This window comes from Perca fluviatilis, chromosome 8 (genome assembly GCF_010015445.1).
Source record: "Perca fluviatilis chromosome 8, GENO_Pfluv_1.0, whole genome shotgun sequence".
NCBI classification, from domain to species: Eukaryota; Metazoa; Chordata; class Actinopteri; order Perciformes; family Percidae; genus Perca; species Perca fluviatilis.
In genome coordinates, this window is record NC_053119.1 from 7,267,625 (window position 1) to 7,287,422 (window position 19,798).

The 19,798-nt window shown below is 42.1% G+C and overlaps 1 protein-coding gene across 3 annotated transcripts in view; it reads left to right on the forward strand.

Annotated features, from left to right (window-relative positions):
* Window positions 1-267: 267 nt before the first annotated feature.
* The window catches only part of LOC120564166 (plasma membrane calcium-transporting ATPase 1-like), a 48,961-nt gene continuing 29,430 nt past the window's right edge, over window positions 268-19,798 (forward strand). The window contains exons 1-4 of one of the 3 annotated variants that reach the window (XM_039808933.1): window positions 291-356; window positions 5,807-5,938; window positions 10,531-10,821; window positions 18,660-18,857. In XM_039808933.1, coding sequence (XP_039664867.1) covers window positions 10,626-10,821; window positions 18,660-18,857 — 394 coding nt within the window. In that variant the 5' untranslated portion in view covers window positions 291-356; window positions 5,807-5,938; window positions 10,531-10,625. Of the gene's footprint in view, window positions 357-5,615; window positions 5,939-10,530; window positions 10,822-18,659; window positions 18,858-19,798 lie in introns of those variants that run through there. The other 2 variants (XM_039808934.1, XM_039808932.1) reach the window with 2 other exon arrangements.

A 19,798-nucleotide genomic window follows, 5' to 3' on the forward strand; every position in this document is an offset into this window, starting at 1 on the left:
CTATTAAATAGTGGTGTAGACTAAGCATGCAGTTTATTGGTGTAAGCCCGAAGACTGGATGCTAGAAAAATATAAATTGTTACATTGAAAGTAATATTTATGGTCATTAGATACCTAATTACCCATTACCAATGATTCCAATTCAATCAGGATCCAAAGGAACAAAAAACATGAATGTATAAAAATTATTTTAAAATTAACGGTTTTGACCTTGTTGTGGGCGTGGCCTGTTGAGCCAGATGGCTCGTGCGGGGTTACAAAAGCTTGGCAGCAGGGCGGCGCCGCATTTATAATATTACCTGTGGTTGGCAAAGAAAAACACTTTCATATCGGATAACGTCACATTTAGTTAAAAGGTAAGTTTATACACAGCTTTTCATAAATTTATGTTTTTTTCCAGATTAATTTAGCTAATAAGGTGAGGTACTCAAACTAGAGCTCTAATCGCGCCTTAAAAGTACGGCCCGAAAAGGCCCGAGCCCGACAGAGTTCAGCCCGAGCCCGAAAAGTACATTTTGATTGACAGCTTTTTAAAAGCCCGAACCCGTTTACAGCCCGACTGTACAAAAGGCCGTCTATCTGCATCATTAGAGTGTCGGAGAATAGTGCGGACACGCGCTTCGCACCGCGAGCGGGCACACGCAGCACTCGGCGGAAAGGGAGAGAAAGAAAAAAAGATACTGCGCCGCATGCACACAGCTCCTTTGTCTTTCGTAAAAAATGAGTAATGTATACATGTTTTAACATCATTTATTCATGACTAAAGGAGGCTATAGGCCACTTGGAAGTTGGAACAAAGAAACCGGCTAAGTCCTCCAGAGACCAGCCTCCGTTTCACCTCCTCAGGATCTATTTTCACGCTAATCGAAACGCATCAGCTGACCGCTCATTTACCGTGCAACCCAAAGCGCAAGCCCGAGCCCGGCCCGAGCCCGTGTAAAATAATAGAAATTAAGACCGAACCCATCGGGTCCCGTCGGGTCCCCTTCAGCTCTAACTCAAACAGAGGCTAGCTAGCTAGCTAATTCAACAACGACACCTAACGTTAGTTAACGTCAACGGCCTCTGTTCTATCACTAGCTAGCTAAATTACTTTAACATTAGTTCCGTTAACACAAACGTTGAGTGAGGCATGAATGTATTAAGAGGTGAGAGGTCGCGTAGGCCAAATTTGAAAAGGATAACGTTTTTGTTGAAAAGGCTAACCTTATTTAAATTTCCCATAACGTTAAGTTATAGCGTTAGCTTTGCAGGTGTTGTGCCGAAAAGACCCCCCTGTCGGAATTCGCCCCCTTACCTTTTTATTATTATTTTTTTACCTGAACTAAAGTCACTCGTTTTGGTGTCTAAACCTAAAACTTTAGCCAACTGTCGTCGCCGCACGACATTCACCTTATTCCCTGTTCAAATGCGGTCAGAGCTGACAGTTGTAACGTTACATTTCATTGTTGAATCTGAGGCCCCGTCCACACGTACCAAAACGATCTTTTTTTTACCCGTCTTCCCTGGATTCGTTTCAAGAAAAACGAATCCACTTGTAAATGACTCAATACGCTACTTCATATGCCAGGCCTATAGGCGGCGCTGTTTCTGCTACAGAAATTCACCAAAAAACGGAGAAGAAGAGCATAGTCACTTCCACTTCCCATCATAACATGACTAGCTAGATTATAATTTTCTCTTAATACATCCGTGGACTATTATAACTTTCACCACTGCTCATTTTATAAAGGCCGCAGCAAGAAAATGTGTCTTTGTTTACGTTGTATAATGTGCTGTTGGGTTGCTTTTTATTTTGCATGATTGCAGCGCGCTAGCAGCGAGCTAACGTTAGCGCGCTAACGTTCGCTAGCTCTAACATCAGCAGTCAAACAAACATCAATGATCCATGAATGATGTCTTTTTAATAATCTATACGTTTTTCTTGCAGTAGCCTTTCTACAATAAGCCGTGGTAAAAGTTACTATAATCCGTTCAGGGAGTTGATAAGCAGACAGATTAGCTAGCTAGTTGATAAGTTATCTACTTCCACTTTATAAACAGATAGCCATAGCAGCTAACGTTAACGTTACTTCGCTGCTGGAGCGGTCAGCTACTTTAGCGATGTTTAACGTTGGCTACATAACGTTAGCAATATATCTTGTGTAGAATCCAGAGGGAAGGGTCAGGGAGCAGAGTATTTAGATGAAGTGAGCTGGTTTGACCATGGAGATGGGACACGCTCGCTTAGCTTCACCGCAGATGTGTGCGTCAGCGGCCGTGGGAGAGGGTGTAAAAGAGGGGTGTGGCGATGACATCATCGATACGGATTCGTATTCACCATCCATGCGAAGCCAAACGAGAGCCGTTTTCGGATTTTTTCACCCTGAGACCTGGTTTCAAAAAAGTGCGTTTTCAGGCAGTGCGTTTGCAGGATTCGTCTGGACGGTCGGCCCAAACGATGCAAAACATGTGCGTTTGCACAAAAAAACGTTTCCGTGTGGACGGCCCCTGATATCCTTAACTTTTTTCCCCCGACAAAATCATATGGGTGTAACTTAAAATGTCTTTGGTGAGGAGAGTCCTAGGAAATAGGAATAACAGTATAGCTAACACTTTAGATAGAAGGTGTTCCTTCACAAGTAAAACGCAGGAATGTGTGCAGTGTGTTGACTATGTATGTGACCATTGGGGGACTCCGTTGCCACTCTCACTACTAATATTCACATCACTGGCCACTCACACACACACACACACACACACACACACACACACACACACACACACACACACTGTACAGACTGTTAAGTTGATCCCAGGTCAACTTGCCCATTGTTGACTGAAACAATTTACCAAGAATGAATTTATCAAGCAAGTTGATCTCACAGACTTTAATCTCCTTTACGAGTAACTAATTTATTTGGACTATTCCAGTCTATGTCTTCATCACCTTCAGTTGTAAAATGCAGTTAAGTGTACTGGATTAAAAACCTATAGAAATTTGTAGCAATGGTGCAGCATGAATCAGATCTCTAATGGACTGTTGAATGTGGGAAGGCGTGGCTATTCCCTCGCTAACCTGTCCAATGAAATACTTCTTTGGTAGAGTGAGGATTACAGTGTGGGGTCAAAGGCCACGCTAGCTTAGTGGGAAAACACTATCGTGCAAATGTGAAACAATGATATCACCCTGTTTGTACGTGTGTTCAGTTAATTGTGTGTGTGTGTGTGTGTGTGTGTGTGTGTGTGTGTGTGTGTGTGTGTGTGAGAACAATACAACGGTAATGAACAACAACAATGCAATCAGAGCGCCGAGAACAGGATACACACTTAGAGTTTGAGATTTGCTAGGGGTTTTCTTGGTGGTTACCTGTTGTTTTCTTAGTGGTTGCTAACACATGCTAGCTGGTTTCAATCTTTTTCTCTCAGTGGTTGCTATGGGATGCTAACTGGTTGCTAGGGTGTTTTTTGGTGGTTACTCTACTAGTTCTACACTCTGACCCCCTGTCTTCAGTTTTACATCTTCTCCTCAAGTCTGTTTTAATTAGATATAGTGTATTCCTCTCAGCAGGCGGCGCTGTTTGTTGCAGGTTTAGTAGTGTGTGTGTTGACCCATTCTGTGATAGAATTAGGTAATTTTCTGGTTTCACCGGTCCAGTGAGCAAGGCTAAACCTGTTTGATTTTATGCTGACCGGTTGGACTAGCATTTGTCTCTATGATGCCTTCTGGCAAATAAAAAGTAGCTGACATAAGCAACCAGTGACGACGCCGTCACAGCGCTAAATCCAACTTGTATTGCAATACAAGCAGTGTTGGGCGGTACTTGTTTAATTATGTAATAATTTTATTCAGTTTATGGTTTAACTACTTCTCAATAGAGTTGCTGTTTTCTGAATCAAAAAGCTTTTCAGTAGCTTAGCTTATTTATTGATCAAGTAGTACAGAAGGCGTCCACACAAGCTACATTTCTTGGAGCATTTGTGAATCTCAAGCACAGCGGAGGTTTCTGCTGCCGTCAGAAAGAAAACTGCTGAGGATTACTGATGCCACAACCGTACACGGACCTGTATGTCGTGAACATGGATGGATCAAATGATATCTTCGATGTAGTAAACTACTTTTGCCAAATTTTCATGTTGCTGTAGCTTAGCTTGCTAGATTTATTTGGGGGCTGTTTGGCTTAATATTAAACCGGTTTGAAAGTGTTTGCACCGTCTTAAGCCTAGTCTGTGACCCTGTGTGTGTAGACCTGGTGTGTCTCTCTTAGTAGGGCTGCACAATAAATATTTTTTTATTATATTTTTTTATCGTCATCGCAATATCAACTGGCGCAATAACCACATTGCTAAAGAGTTAGTCGAAAGAAATATCAGTAGAAAATTGCACTCTAAAATGTAGCTGTCACTCTTTTTTTAGTGGTGCCTTTTGTATTCAATGTTCAATTTGTATTCAATGTTCAATTTGTTAAAAAGATGTGAATAGAAAATTAAAGAATGTTTGAAATGATTTCCTTTCATTTTTTTGAATACTGAAAGAAGCACAAATGCAGAACTGAATCCGCTTTAAATGTCCTGTGACATGGTGCTCTTTGGATGCTTTTATATAGACCTTAGTGGTCTCCTAATACTGTATCTGAAGTCTCTTTTATATAGACCTTAGTGGTCCCCTAATACTGTATCTGAAGTCTCTTTTATATAGACCTTAGTGGTCCCCTAATACTGTATCTGAAGTCTCTTTTATATAGACCTTAGTGGTCCCTTAATACTGTATCTGAAGTCTCTTTATATAGACCTTAGTGGTCCCCTAATACTGTATCTGAAGTCTCTTTTATATAGACCTTAGTGGTCCCCTAATACTGTATCTGAAGTCTCTTTTATATAGACCTTAGTGGTCCCCTAATACTGTATCTGAAGTCTCTTTTATATAGACCTTAGTGGTCCCCTAATACTGTATCTGAAGTCTCTTTTATATAGACCTTAGTGGTCCCCTAATACTGTATCTGAAGTCTCTTTCCCATAATTCAGCCTTTGTGCAGAATTCCAGCCACTATAGCTAGTCCCACAATGAGCTTTCCTTAGTATGTGCCATTTCTGTGTCTGTAGCTATTGAGGAGGAGAGAGGGGGTGGGAGGTGTGTGTGTGTGGGGGGGTGTGGCCTTGACCAACTTCCACTTTGCTCGTTTGAAAGCCATGATGTCTCTCTCTCTCTCATGGGTGGGCCAAATTCTCTGGGAGGGCAAAGCAGAGAAAGGGGAGGTAACCTTGCTCCTTATGACCTCATAAGGAGAAGATTCCAGATTGTCCCATCTGAGCTTTCATTTTCTCAAAGGCAGAGCAGGATACACAGGGCTCGGTTTACACCTATCACCATTTCTAGCCACTGGGGGACCATAGGCAGGCTGGGGGAACTCATAGTAATGTTAAAAAACCTCATAAAGTGACATTTTCACGCCATGGGACCTTTAATATCTTATCGCAAATAATATCGTTATCGCAATATTCAATGTTTCCACATATTTTTGTCATATCGTCCAGCCCTATCTCTTAGCAGGAGGAGCTGCAGCAAGTTAAGGTGTGTGTGTGTGTGTGTGTGTGAGTGACATGGTGTGTTCTGCTCAGCAGGAGGAGCTGCAGCAGTCTCTCTCTGGCGCTCACCGAAGCTACAGATTGTCTAATTAGATTAAGCGAGGCTTTCCTCAGATAATCATTTAGCCAGCTCCTGTTTTTTTCCTCCGATGGAGCGCTGCTTGTGGCTGTGAGCTCGCTGAAGGTCAAACTGATTTTCTGAACAACAGGCCAGTTTTGGGAGTAAATTGTGGTCTTGTAGCAGGTCTGCCGGCTGAGGAGCTGTGGTCGGGTTATGGGCTGTTTCTGGAGCTGTGAGTGTGACACTGCTCAGAGTAATCGGACGGCCACTAATCCCTGCTGCTGCTAACAGGAGACAATGGGGGAAGTTTCTGTAAGTAAAGCCTTTTCTTCTCCTCAGTGCTACAGTACTGAAGTGACAAAGATGTTTGTTTTTTTAATCAGAGGTGACTGGCTCTGCATAGTGTTTTTGTCCAAAAGTCTGAATGTGTTAGTGTGTAGTGCCGGCTGCTTTCAGTCTACTCAACTGCTTTGCACAGCTATAGTTTGTGTCATGCACTTCTGTGATGACTAGTTAATTAATACCTGATCCAAAGAGAGTTCTTCCTATTAAAATCTAAATGATCATGTTGCAGCTTGTCTAATGTGAAGATTTACAGCCCCTTCCCATTGGGTTGAAAACACAAATGAAGCTCCAGTTTTGTACAGTGAGCAGCAAAGCTCTATCCACCAATTTGACCAGATGACTTCTGTTCAGCCTGACCCCCCCCCCCAGTAGCTCTTTTTTTTTCTTCCCCTCTACATCCTTGAACAGGCTGCTTCTCTCTTGCTCAGATTAAGCCTCGGCTGACTGATTGACACAGATTACAGGTGAAGGCACGGAGGTCACAACCTGTGAGGAACAAATATAAAGGCTTTCAGATCACACACCAGCAGGCGCAATACTCTACACCACACACAGATATGTATCCAGTCTGTTCAAAGTCAATCAACAATTAAAATGTACCGATTTAGGTTTGTGTTAACTAAGTAACCACCACCCATACAGCTGGTTACTGTAGTTGATAATGCGGTGAGAAAATGTAACGAGCACAACCTTTGATTTAGGATTGATCTGGAGATTTCAAAACTGAACAAACTTTAAATGTTTAAATAGGTTTCATCCTCCTGCTGGGTCAAACAAAGAGATTATTTAATTGACTATTTTCTGTCTATTAAATTTGTTCTCTTGCATTATTCCCAGAGCTATAGTTGGTTTTCGTGCTAGGTAGGGTAAAGTATTGATTTTGAAATAGTTATTTTGTTTTCACATGACTCATTCTCCTTCAGTCTTTTCCAGGATAAAATCAGATTTTCAATTCAACAAAATTAAGTCAAATTAAACACTGACTTTTAAAGAATTTAAAGTCCTGTCGAACGTCTTTTTTAAAGATACAATATGTAACATTTCTGCATTAAAATGTCTAAAAACGACCATACCTATGTTATATATTTTTATGAGTTGTGTTCTTACACTATCCCAAATGTTTCCACCAAATGTCAAACTCAGAGAAATCAGTTATTTTATTTTCAGACACGGAGCGTTTCCTTTAGTCGCCCGTCAAAGGAAGCGTTCTGTGATTTAATTACATGCCACTTTGCAACACAATAATACAACAGAGACCTTATTTATTGATGCATATCAATATCGATCCAGCTTAACGTTACTACAGTGTGCTGGTTGACAAGTAGCTAACGTTAATGCTAAAGCTTGGTGGATAACATTATAGGGTTACAACATCGTTCAACACGCTCATAAAGTTATTTTTTAGTATGATTGTTTTGACCATGGTTAACAGCACTGGTCTAACCCACGAATGAGTTCACCAGTAATGTTAACGTTAGCTGTATAGATAGACAATTAATCTAATGCTAATTTAACCAGCTAGCTATTACACTCCGGTCTGACTGCCTTACTCCCCCGGTGCAGAGAGACAGAGAACTGACAACTTCCCCCAGGACGTATAACTAGCTAGTTACCGTTAGCCCCCAGTCAGCTAGCAGCCAGCCACTTTCATTACAGCAATCCCCCCGGCCAGAACTTATCTCCAGTGCCTGGTGCTTACGACGCTAACGGCAGTTTAATGAAGCGTCGGGAAACGGACCATATCAGACCCAGCACCCAAGTCACAACAGCGACCATCCAAACGTTAGCTAGCTACGTCTCCGTTAGCGCTACCTGTGTCTGTGCCGAAAACCTCCTCCCTGCCGAATTTCTCCCCCCTTCGCGTTTAGCTGACTTTACGGTTCGCTAAATTAACCCGACAAAAGGTGGGTTAAGCACCAAAATGAAAAGTTAAGATTACTGGAAAGTGAAGGGGAGATAATTCCGGGCAGCTGGGAGATGTTCTACTGCTGGACAACAGGCATCGAACGTCCTGGCTCGCTGTCGCGGAGATACCCCCGGCAATCCCCGCCCCCACCCGTCTCTCTCCCTCGTTTAGTAGCTAGCTAGCGTTACAACAAACCCTGTCCGCCCCGATGTTGAAACCATCCAAAAGGTGACACTGATATGTGAAATATTTTGTGTTTTAGCTGCTGGCTAATGTTAGTTTGCTGGCTCACTAGCTAGCTAACTGGTCAGCTAACAATAAAAATCAAATCAAGAAAAACATAATTATGTTGGGGAAACAGCAGCTATTTTATTAGAATAACATGAATAGACGTTACTAAACGTAACGTGAATAAACTTGAATGGGTGAACTCGTCCGTGAACAGATGCATTCTAACCAACTAAGCCATTTAACACTTAAAAACTACAACTCCCATAATTCCACGCAACTTCCCAACGTCATCAAAAGTCTGTGTTTACCGTCCATTGTTTTGTTTTTGTTTGAGAGACCGCCAGCGGCAGAAAGTTACATATTGTACATTTAACTGAATGCTAAATGGTTTGGGTGATATTTTGTCAACTTCCAGCTGAATCCTATCATGATGGTATGATCGTATTGAATAAATGTTCTTCAATCATTTGTTGCTCAAATTAATAATTCTGAGCGAGCTATAGACAAAACAATGGCATTTCTTTATTTGATGTAACTGACGTAATACATGACCGTGGCACCCAGTGGTCACTTCATGATATACTGCATGTATATTGATATTGGCAAAATATTGTCAAGTATGGTGATAAAGAGTTCAACCATATTGCCCAGCCAGGGTTTTATACATACACACGTCAGAGGCAAGTTTTCACCCCAAAAAATATTTTTCTGATTATCATTATTTCACTGTTTAATTATATTTTCGGTTAACTATTTCTATGATGATCTACATACTATTTCAAAACCTCTGCAATCCCAGGAATGTCGTTCTGGTAGAGAAGTATGTAACAGGATGCACACCACCTGCACCTGTTGTGCCCCTTCCTCCTCCCCCCACTCCATCTCCGTCCACCCGCTCCATCAGGAGCACATCGCGCATTACTCCCGGACCAGATCCCGCCGTAGTTCAACATCACGTCTCCTTAAGTCCTCTAATATTTCCTCATTTATGTCATCAACGCATCCATGATTCACGGAAATGTTGTGTAAATCACAACAAGCCACAAAGAATGCTGCGACTTTTTGAGGACTGTACTGTAAAATGCCTCCTGACCTATCCAAACACCTGAAGCGCATTTTCAGTAATATTTTCCTTTGTAATTATGTATTGTTTGCAAAAATGTGAACTGCTGCATCCATTTAGATGAGAGAAGTGTATGCCGTTGTGCACACGCTACATTATGGCCAAGCATGCGCCCCTAAAATAGCATCTGAATAACGCGCTACTGACTTTAGACTAGCACCACTGACTTTAGACTAGCACCACTGCCTTTAGACTAGCGCCACTGACTTTAGACTAGCGCCACTGACTTTAGACTAGCACCACTGCCTTTAGACTAGCGCCACTGCCTTTAGACTAGCGCCACTGCCTTTAGACTAGCACCACTGACTTTAGACTACCACCACTGACTTTAGACTAGCACCACTGACTTTAGACTAGTACCACTGACTTTAGACCAGGTTTTTCCTGGTCAGTGGTGAAATTGTTTTCTGAAACTGCAAAATAGCACCAGGGAACATTTGCGCCGGAACACGCCTCCTCTTTTCGCTGAACCACCCCCAGGAGCGCAAATATATTCCCTAATTTACCAACGTGCGTCTGTGGAAGGAAAAGTCCGCTGTGCGTCGGGTGCAAAATAGGAATGATACATGCGTCGGTGTACAAAGGCAATTGCGCTGAGTGCAAGATAGGGCCCTATAACCCATCTGCCCCCATTACTGTAGATGATTACTATTAGTTCTATCAACACAACACTCCACAATAATTATAATTCCACTCACTTATATACAGTACTACTTACATATTGATATTTGTTTACAATCCCATCGATATATTTGCCTTATGTCCTCTCTGCCCCTTATCTATTTTTAAGATTGTAAAAGTTTTAAGATTGTAAAAGTCTTTACTGTGCAATGTAGTCCCACTGTAGTTGTATTTGTGTCCCTCCTTAAGTGCATTTGTATTGTATTGTGACTGTATCGTATTTTATTGTATTGTACTGTATTAATAGTAGTGTTTTATGTTGTTACAGTTAGGATTAGGCTGGCTGCAAAGACACCTTAATTTCCCAGCTGGTATTAATGAAGTCATCTATTATCTTTTTTTCTATCTATCTAGAAAAGTCTTAAATCCCTCTTACTTTATTGACAGCAAATTTCATTGCCAGAAATGGTCAAATTTAAAAATGCAGAGTCAAACGAATGCTCAGAATCAGTCTTTAAAAAACATGTTGTGTATGACCCTCGAAACAATACCAAGGACATGACCTTGGTGTCCTGCGCCCAGCCATAACTGTACCTTTTACATGTTCCCCTTGAGTCACTTATTTTTTTTCCCATGAGACCTCTGAAATTACCCTCTCTTTCTATCCCCCCCCTACAGTCACAGAGTCCCTGTCAGGCCAGATCTACACCTCCGGCTGACCACTGAGTCTGTGTTTTTCGGGAGGCCTCTGTCGAGTCCCAGAGGAAGGAGACATGGCCAACAACTCTTTTCGTGGGTCCAAACATGGCCGTCGTGGCGAGGCCAACCACGAGGCGGAGTTCCGCTGCTCGTTACAGGAGCTGCGCTCCCTCATGGAGCTGAGAGGAGAAGAGTCAGTGAACAAGATCAAGGAGAGCTACGGAGATGTGAGCGGACTGTGTGCCAGACTGAGAACGTCACCTATCGAAGGTAAATATGCTGAGATACTCTGCTTCTGTGTTCACTTTGTGTCCGCACGGACAGCCTATCTTAATCAACGGAGCGGACTACCGGCTGGAGCATCACGGCACCAGAAATATGAATTCAGAACTGAAGTTAGGTTCAACCAAAGGCAGTGTGACCCTCCACTTTAATGATGTTTTTGGCCCCTTTCCCTGTGACTCACAGACCCCTCGCCCGTGGCATGGACACCATTAAACCAACGTAGGACATGTTTGGTTTAGTCTGGCTCGAGGGACTGTTGACTGTGTGATGGTCAAAGTCAACTATGACCTTCGGCCTCTGTTGATCCTGCTCCGCTCTGTGTCCGCTTCAGGACAATATGAGACAAACACAGTGTGCTCCAGTTAAGGGTTTAAATCACAGGTTTCATCATGCTATGGAATTATATTGATTCTTTGGACAAGGATGCAACGTTTCCTTATATCAAAAAAGTCTGCAACAATAAGATTATGATTCGAATTCAGGTCTGCGATTAATATGAGACGGTATCATTTGCCCGTTTCAATTTTATTTATAGTATCAAATCATAACAGGAGTTATCTCAAGCAGGGCTCAACATAAAAAAAAAAAATTCCCACTGGCCCCCAGGGCCAGTAGATCAGATTTTTGCTGGCCCCTTCTACATTTTTACTGGCCCTGAAAGAAATATCATAGGTGTGATTGGCAAAGGACAAAAAAGCAGGAAAATATACGCCGCACCTACCATGAAGCTTCAGAAAATGGTTCTAACCAGCTAGCCACTGCCACTGGATGTTGTGCCATCAGCAGTAAAGCTAGACCAGGGGTCATCAAATACATTTTTCAAAGGGCCAGAATTTTTTTAAGCAGACACTCCAGGTGCCAGACTTTCAAATAAAGAAAATAAAATGATACCTAATACACATCTTATTGTTTGATATTTTCACTTTCTTACTAAATTAATGCTATATTTTTTACATGTATTAGTGTAAGCAAACCCCTAAAAACATGGAAAATCCATAATGATAACTAACTAGATAGGCTACTTAACTAGAAAATGATCTCCGATTAGGGGGCAGTTCACTGAGGAGTGATGGTTAAAGTCTTGATTACTGAAACGTAATCAGTGTCCTGATTGGTGGAAAATGCTTACAGAAAGAAAGGCCTGTTGTCAGGTAAAAATGTCACTGTCAAAGAGCCTGAAGTGAAAAGTTGTGGAAAACAGCAGCTGTAATGACGAATGGACTGATAAGCAGGCTAGCATTCCTCCTGTATGCCTCATTTGAAATAAGACAATGTTGTTGCTAAATAATACAACCGGCAACATCATCAAGAATGAAGAACGCGGCGTCATTCACGTGCATATTAAGTAGCCACATGTATTTGTTGTGGTCTTATAATACATCCATAGGTTTACCGCTCCAGCAGAGAGGATGGCTCGTTTAGACAGCAGCTACGTTTACAAGAGTTTGTCCAAAGTTCAAGATTGGTTGCAAATTAAGATAAACCGTTAGACTACAAACTGACATCTTTTATTTTAGCTCGTTTGTAAAGTAGCTGTTTGCAGAGTAGAGCTGTGTTTGCACAGTGTGGTGGACAAGAGTGGACAGCCAGACAGAGCAGACTGGGATATCGGTTTCTACATGTTTCTGCCTGTAGACCGGGTAGGTGGGTATTGATAAGTATTGACTCTTTAATCATGGAGGGTTTGTTGTAGACTACAGTAGGCTAACGAGTGTAGCGTTAGTTCATCTGCGCCATCGGCGGTAAATAATCCTCGGTAACGGTTCCAGTCAGTTACATGTGCTGCGTGAAGTAACGCACACACCTCGGCCCTGCTGTGTGTGTGCGCGCAGCGCGGGCATCGCTGTTCAGAATCCCGTCTATCTTCCAAAATGCAACGCTTGTATCCAAATGAATTGTTTATAAATTACCTGAGGTGAAAATGTGAAATGTTAACATTCACACGCTTCGTGCCACTCTGTATGACATTTGCTGATGTAGCAGACAGAGCCACAGTCAACTAGCCCGACATACGTTTTTACTGGCCCCGGGCCATCGGGCCATTGGTTATGTCGAGCCCTGTCTCAAGACACTTTACAGATAGAGTACGTCTAGACCACACTCTATAATTAACACAATCAGTAACATTTAAATATCAACTCACAAAAAGCAACAAGCAACTGAAATATGATTTGACAATTTTATTACTGAGCTCTTCCAGACATTTAAATGAAAAATAATCTATTCTTTTAAATAAACAGAATAAAAATAGACCTGTCTGTTGTTCACTATAAAGTGGCACATTTCTCAGGTTTAAGTGCAAATGTTTTTTTTTTTTTTGTTTTTTTTTAGCATTTAACTTAAAGAAATTTATGACCTCTTAGTTGGGAGTTTCAAAATGAAGGCATATCTTAAAGATGATACTGTATCGATGTTTTGACTTTGCATCAATGATATTAGATTGTAATCATTGAATCGATCCAGATTGAAAGATCGTCACACCGCTAGTTCCCTTCTTTAAATACTACATTTAAATTAAGAAAAAATCTAATGGAGGATTTACAGCAGAGAGTACAAGCTGATTTATTTGAATAAACCCTCCAATACAACAAGAAATAGCGCTCGTTATATTTTTCCTTCTTTATGAATGTTTTTCATATGGGGCAATGGCCGCAAAAGACGACACGATTGTTGTTTTGGTACAGCAGCTACAGCACAGCTAATGCTAGCGCCGCTAACAGCAGACGAGCTAACGGTACTGCTTTTACGAGCGTCTGTATGATTGTTGTCTTTTCCTGTTGTACTGCAAGTGGCTGGTGGAGAACTGTCTTTTCATTGTCTTTATCTATGTAAGTACACAAGGAACTATGACAAATAAATTAATCTGAACAAACTAATGGTACTACTTATAACTTGTTTTTGGACTCCAGCCAACATGAGTCCGCATTTTCATACTCTCGGTGTGGTCGCTGGGATGGTGGTAGAAAACATTTGTTGCGTTTCCCATCCTGCTTGGCACCAACCGCCGACATATTTTGCATTTTAACAGGAGGGAAACCCTATTTGACTGGGGAACACACATTTCGACAGGGGAACACCGGCAAAACGCTCACAATAGGAAGTGGGCGGGTCCGGCAAGCCGAAAAGCTAGACTCTGCTAGTTGTGTTATCGGGTAAATATGTCCAAAGCTTATCACCGTTATCGACCTGAATTCTTTCGCTGCCCCGTTTCGAGATTGTTTTATCGCCCAGCCCTACCTCCACCTGTTTGTGTGTGTGTGTGTGTGTGTGTGTGTGTGTGTGTGTGTGTGTGTGTGTGTGTGTGTGTGTGTGTGTGTGTGTGTGTGTGTGTGTGTGTGTGTGTGTGTGTGTGTGTGTGTGTGTGTGTGTGTGTGTGTGTGTGTGTGTGTGTGTGTGTGTGTGTGTGTGTGGACCTAGGCACCAAAATGTCACACAAATGGGCAAAGCAAATTTCAAGGTCAGAAAAATACCAAACTGTCTGTGCGCTGCTTGCGCTAGTCGTTGCGTGCTACAAAAATAGGGCCCTAAATGTCATAATAGTTTCGCTGTCAGACCATGTAGCGTGTACAGACCAGCATGAAATGAAAATGTCCCCTGTTTCAATCTGGCTGCAGTCTTTGTCCCGTCAGTCATAATAACCGCAAAGGTAGTGGAGGCAGTGATGCTCATCGTGTCTGATCAGCCTGTAAATCTTTTCTACGTGAGGTTACCTCTGCTGAACCCTGCAGGGTGGCGGCCGGGTGGATCAGGGGTTGGTGGTGTGTGTTCTCATGCAGAAGATGACCAGAGGAGTTTTGCGTTAAATGCTAAACTTAGACTCCATGACCCAACTGGGTCTGCAGGTTTAGACGGAACTCTGAACTGCTCTTTTATTGAACATCCTGTTGTTCATAGGTTTTTGCACTTTTATTACACATCAGGAGTTGATCATTTTCTGAATCATTCATCTTCTTTTAGGTTGATTTCCCTCCCTTCCATACACGCAGTTAAGAGTAGTCAGTCAGTCAGTTAATTCAGTGGACTCATTATCTCTCATACTGAAGTAAAGACACTAGACTGTGTCTCATGCTGACCTACAGACAGTAGACTGTGAACAGTGTGTCTCAGTGGACTCAGTGTGTCTCATGCTGACCTACAGGCAGTAGACTGTGAACAGTGTGTCTCAGTGGACTCAGTGTGTCTCAGTGGACTCTGTGTGTCTCATGCTGACCTACAGGCAGTAGACTGTGAACAGTGTGTCTCAGTGGACTCAGTGTGTCTCAGTGTGTCTCAATGTTTCTCATGCTGACCTACAGACCGTAGACTGTGAACAGTGTCTCAGTGTGTCTCAATGTTTCTCATGCTGACCTACAGACCGTAGACTGTGAACAGTGTCTCAGTGTGTCTCAATGTTTCTCATGCTGACCTACAGACAGTAGACTGTGAACAGTGTGTCTCAGTGGACTCAGTGTGTCTCAATGTTTCTCATGCTGACCTACAGACCGTAGACTGTGAACAGTGTGTCTCAGTGTGTCTCAATGTTTCTCATGCTGACCTACAGACCGTAGACTGTGAACAGTGTGTCTCAGTGGACTCAGTGTGTCTCAATGTTTCTCATGCTGACCTACAGACCGTAGACTGTGAACAGTGTCTCAGTGGACTCAGTGAATCTTATATGTCTGCCCATTGGCATTTTCCTCCTCATCATTAATTCACTCCGTCTGTCTGTCTTGCACACTCTCAGTAAACACCTTCAGGGTTTCGACTCCTGCTGACAGAGTAAAATGTCAGCAGCAGCTTGAAATCAGCGGAAAATCTTTCACGCCGCTTCACTTCTCTGCGTGTCTCTGTGGCGACAGCTGGAGGGCGGATCCATTAACTTAAAGTGTAAGTGTCACCTGAAAGCAGAGGACATGCCCAGTGCTCTGCTCACCTTTCCTATTTACATTATATTAGTTTCACATGGAGAAAGGTGCTTGGTTGAAAACCTGATTCGGAGCCACCGTGCTGCAGCTGCAGCGTGTCCAGAGGGATCTGAGCATGTCCCAACATGCCGTTCTGCTCCTCAGAGGAAACCAGTCTGCTCTCCGCTACCAGGCAACACCACACTGCGGCAGAGAAACACAAACCCCAGGCGTGATAAACCATGTGTCACGTTTTCAAAAAATCAAGCTCAAAAGAATATATGAATTATCACTGAATGTGTTCAAATTCAGTTGGATGCAACCCGCGTAGCCTGACTTAGCGACAAGCTACCTTTGCTCACGGTTGAGCTAAGTTACTGTATGTTGGCTGTAGGCAGTTGCACTTCCCAAAGTCTGCACATGCTGCTGATTTATAACCTTCTATGGTGATGAATCCGAACAGTTTCCTCGCCTTAGTATTTTAGCGTCATGGTTATCTGTTCTAGCCTGGATGCCAGCCAAACTTAGCCCCGCCCACAACATTTGAGGTCTGGAAGTTCGGTCTGGACTTGATCCGTTGTGGAGCAACTATGCTCGAACCAAAGCTGTTCGGGCCAATCAATTTGTCATACGATGATGGACAGATGATCAATCAACCACGTCACCAAAGAGCATTTGGGTTGAATTTGTTTACAACAAAGATGGCTGCCGCTGGAGAATTGAGATGTGTAGATTCCTCCATCGCGTCTGTTATAGAAGATATCGACAGCACATTCATTTTAAAAGAGGAACAGAACAGCGATGAAGGCATTTGTCGATCGGAAAGATGTTTTTTGCCGTCCTTCTTACGGGATTCGGCAAAAGTTTAATTTATCAGCTGGCCCCGATGGTCGCTAAGAAGATTGGGCGCTCTGATTGGTTGTAGGTCTATCCAATTGAGTGCAAAGGCATTTTCTTTCCTGGTTCGGTTGAAACACGCCCCATAATCACAGCCCAATGGAGCAGCAGCAGACTCATATTCTGACTAGAATCTGAGTATGGCGACGTCAGGCTATATCTGTTCAGCAGAGCTCGCTAGTTTACTTCAGTTTGTGTTAAAGAAGAGAGCAACAGTCTGGTTTTACAGAGGACAACAGGACATACAGTGGATCAGATATGCATTTGAATTCAGATGCATTATTCCTGATTGAATATGAAATCTTTTTCTGCATTTGTAAGGTAGTTTGAATTTCAAACAAAGTGACAGCCCTCGTGAACAGAGCTCAGAGGTCTGATCCTCGAATAACTGATCTTTAAAAAAGCACTTTGTGGAACTGTATGAACAGGTTTTCTTTCCTCCACGTCCCCCTAGCAGGTTAATCTGACTGACAAAAAAATCAAAATCACAATTATTTTGGTCAATATTGAAATCACTCATCTCATTGACTTTTGGAAAAGTGTTGCAATTAGTGAATTTAAAAAAACGTCAAACAGTTAAACAAATCAACAGTGAAAAACAGTTACTTTTTTTTTCATTCAGGACACAAGACAACTACGAGATTACTTGCAAAACTTAATGTGCAAAATAATCTTTTTTTCTCGATTACTCAGTTTTTGTGATCGTTGGGAGCCGAAATGGCGATTAACATTTGATTAATTGCACAGCCCTACTATGACTTGTCTTGTGTTGAATTGCTTCCTAGGGAAACAAAGATGTTGACACTTTGAGAAATGCAATAGCCTATATTCTGATCTTTAAGGTTTCTGACAGCCATTTTTAGACATTTTAGTAGTGGGTTTTTTGTACATAGTGGATAATTTTGGGATAAAAGATGTTTTTCTTTATCCTTAATTGTAGGTCAGGTGGTCAGGTGGTGATGGTGCAGTGGATATGACGCATGCCTTTGGTGTGGGAGATCTGGGTTCAATACCCACTGTGGTACATTAACCAGTGTGTCCCTGAGCAAGACACTTTACCCATAGTTGCTCCAGAGGCGTGAGACCTCTGACATATAGCAATTGTAAGTCGCTTTGGATAAAAGCGTCAGCTAAATGACATGTAATGTAATGAAGGTCGAGCTGATACTTTTGTCCATTTAGGTAGTCTGACAAACCCCTCGAAGGCAAAACGTTGCCTCATTACGTTTCTTTCAGAAGCCGAATTTAACTGTGTGGAGATCCTCATCAGTAGAGCATAGTTTCCAGCCCCCAAACACCTAAAAATAACGATGCCAAAGACTCAAGACCGCCACTATCCCCAGATGTGGTTGAAGTGCAAACGTTCACGTAGCTTTATCATGCAGCGCTTTGATAGCCTAACATAAAAGAACAATAGCCTATCGGTCATGATCACCTCAGGGGCCGTGTAGGTAGAAAAACAATTTGGTCACATCAAATGTATACATACATTGTATAATTATAACCATACAGCCTAATCAACTCTTTCTATTATTTCTAACATGCTGGAAATCATATTGCGGCCTTACCAGGGGATAATATCTGTAAATTTTGTTTAAAAACCTCTTTATTTTGAATGAAACCGTATATATATATATACCGTATATTGCATATGCTCCAGCTCTTTATTGAATTTAGCAGATGGAAACATTCCACATGTCTGCTGTATCATTTGAGACACTTTTTCTTTTATTTTGCCTGAAGATGGTCTAGTAACGAAACGTTGCCTGCTATTAAACTTTATATATTTTTTGCAAGTTAGACAGTGTGTCAGAGTGTCTTTGCAACTTTTGATACATTTGAATAAAATGGAGCCTGACAGATTTGGGATCTTTGGAAACTTTGCAATCTCCCCTAAAATGTAAAATCACTTGTGACTCATAATGTTGTTCTTCAGAGTTTAAAACGGGAAGAGGTTAGGATTAAGCTACATGAATTGTTTTGTGGTGTAAAGGATCAGAGGAGGACTTGTCTCTGATGTTGTCTTTGTGTCTTCTGCTGCAGGTTTAGCTGGAAACTCTGAGGACATCGACAGAAGGATAGAGGAGTTTGGACAGAACCTCATCCCTCCTAAAACACCCAAAACTTTTTTGCAGTTAGTGTGGGAAGCCCTTCAGGATGTCACGCTTATCATCTTGGAGGTGGCAGCCATCATTTCACTAGCGCTTTCTTTCTACAATCCGCCCGGTGGTGACAGGCACAGTGAGTTTCTATTTTTACACAGTCACTCAAATGAAACCTTTACATCCTCAGAAACCTATTGTTCCAAACTTGTATTATGAACCTGTGTGCTGGCATATCACTGCTTGTTTACAAGGACATCGTGGTGAGACGTTAGCAGAGCTGTCAGATGATATTCAGAATGTGTTTCCTGTTTTGTGTCGCCCCATTATCAGGCTTCAGTCAGTGAGGGGGTCTGGGACTCATTGTACTTGCTTTGTTACTTTCTGTCATAACAGCAGTACACATGTAAGTTAAACTGCAGTCGAGCTCACCTCAGACTAAAATGTAACCGCCAGCAGGTCAAGTTTCAGGTTTTACATGTTACTCGTGTTTCAGTGCCTTTACTTCATGATTAATCCCATGTGATGTGAAAACAGCAAATTTACACACAATCGGAGGAAAGTGTTTGTCCCGGTTGCTCCTTTCCTGCAGAAGACATGCATGTGATGTGGGTCCATTCAAGGCTTAAGGCCCGTCCACAGCAAGAACAATAACTATATCGACAACTATAAATATATAGTTTTAAAAATCATTCTTACTGTAGTGGATGGCGGAGTCGACGCCGCAACTATAACATCAATATCATTTTCAGAGCAATTTGATCAACGATAAAAACGCAGCCAATCGAAATCCATCTGAATTTACAACATGACGCGGCAGAGATGGACACTGCGGAGAGATGTGTTTCACACAGGTGGTCAATGGCGTGACTTTTCCACTCTGTGGGGCTACTACGATCCTTTAGCTCTGTGTATTATTAAAGGTCCGATGACATGGTGCTCTTTGGATGCTTTTATATAGACCTTAGTGGTCCCCTAATACTGTATCTGAAGTCTCTTTTATATAGACCTTAGTGGTCCCCTAATACTGTATCTGAAGTCTCTTTTATATAGACCTTAGTGGTCCCCTAATACTGTATC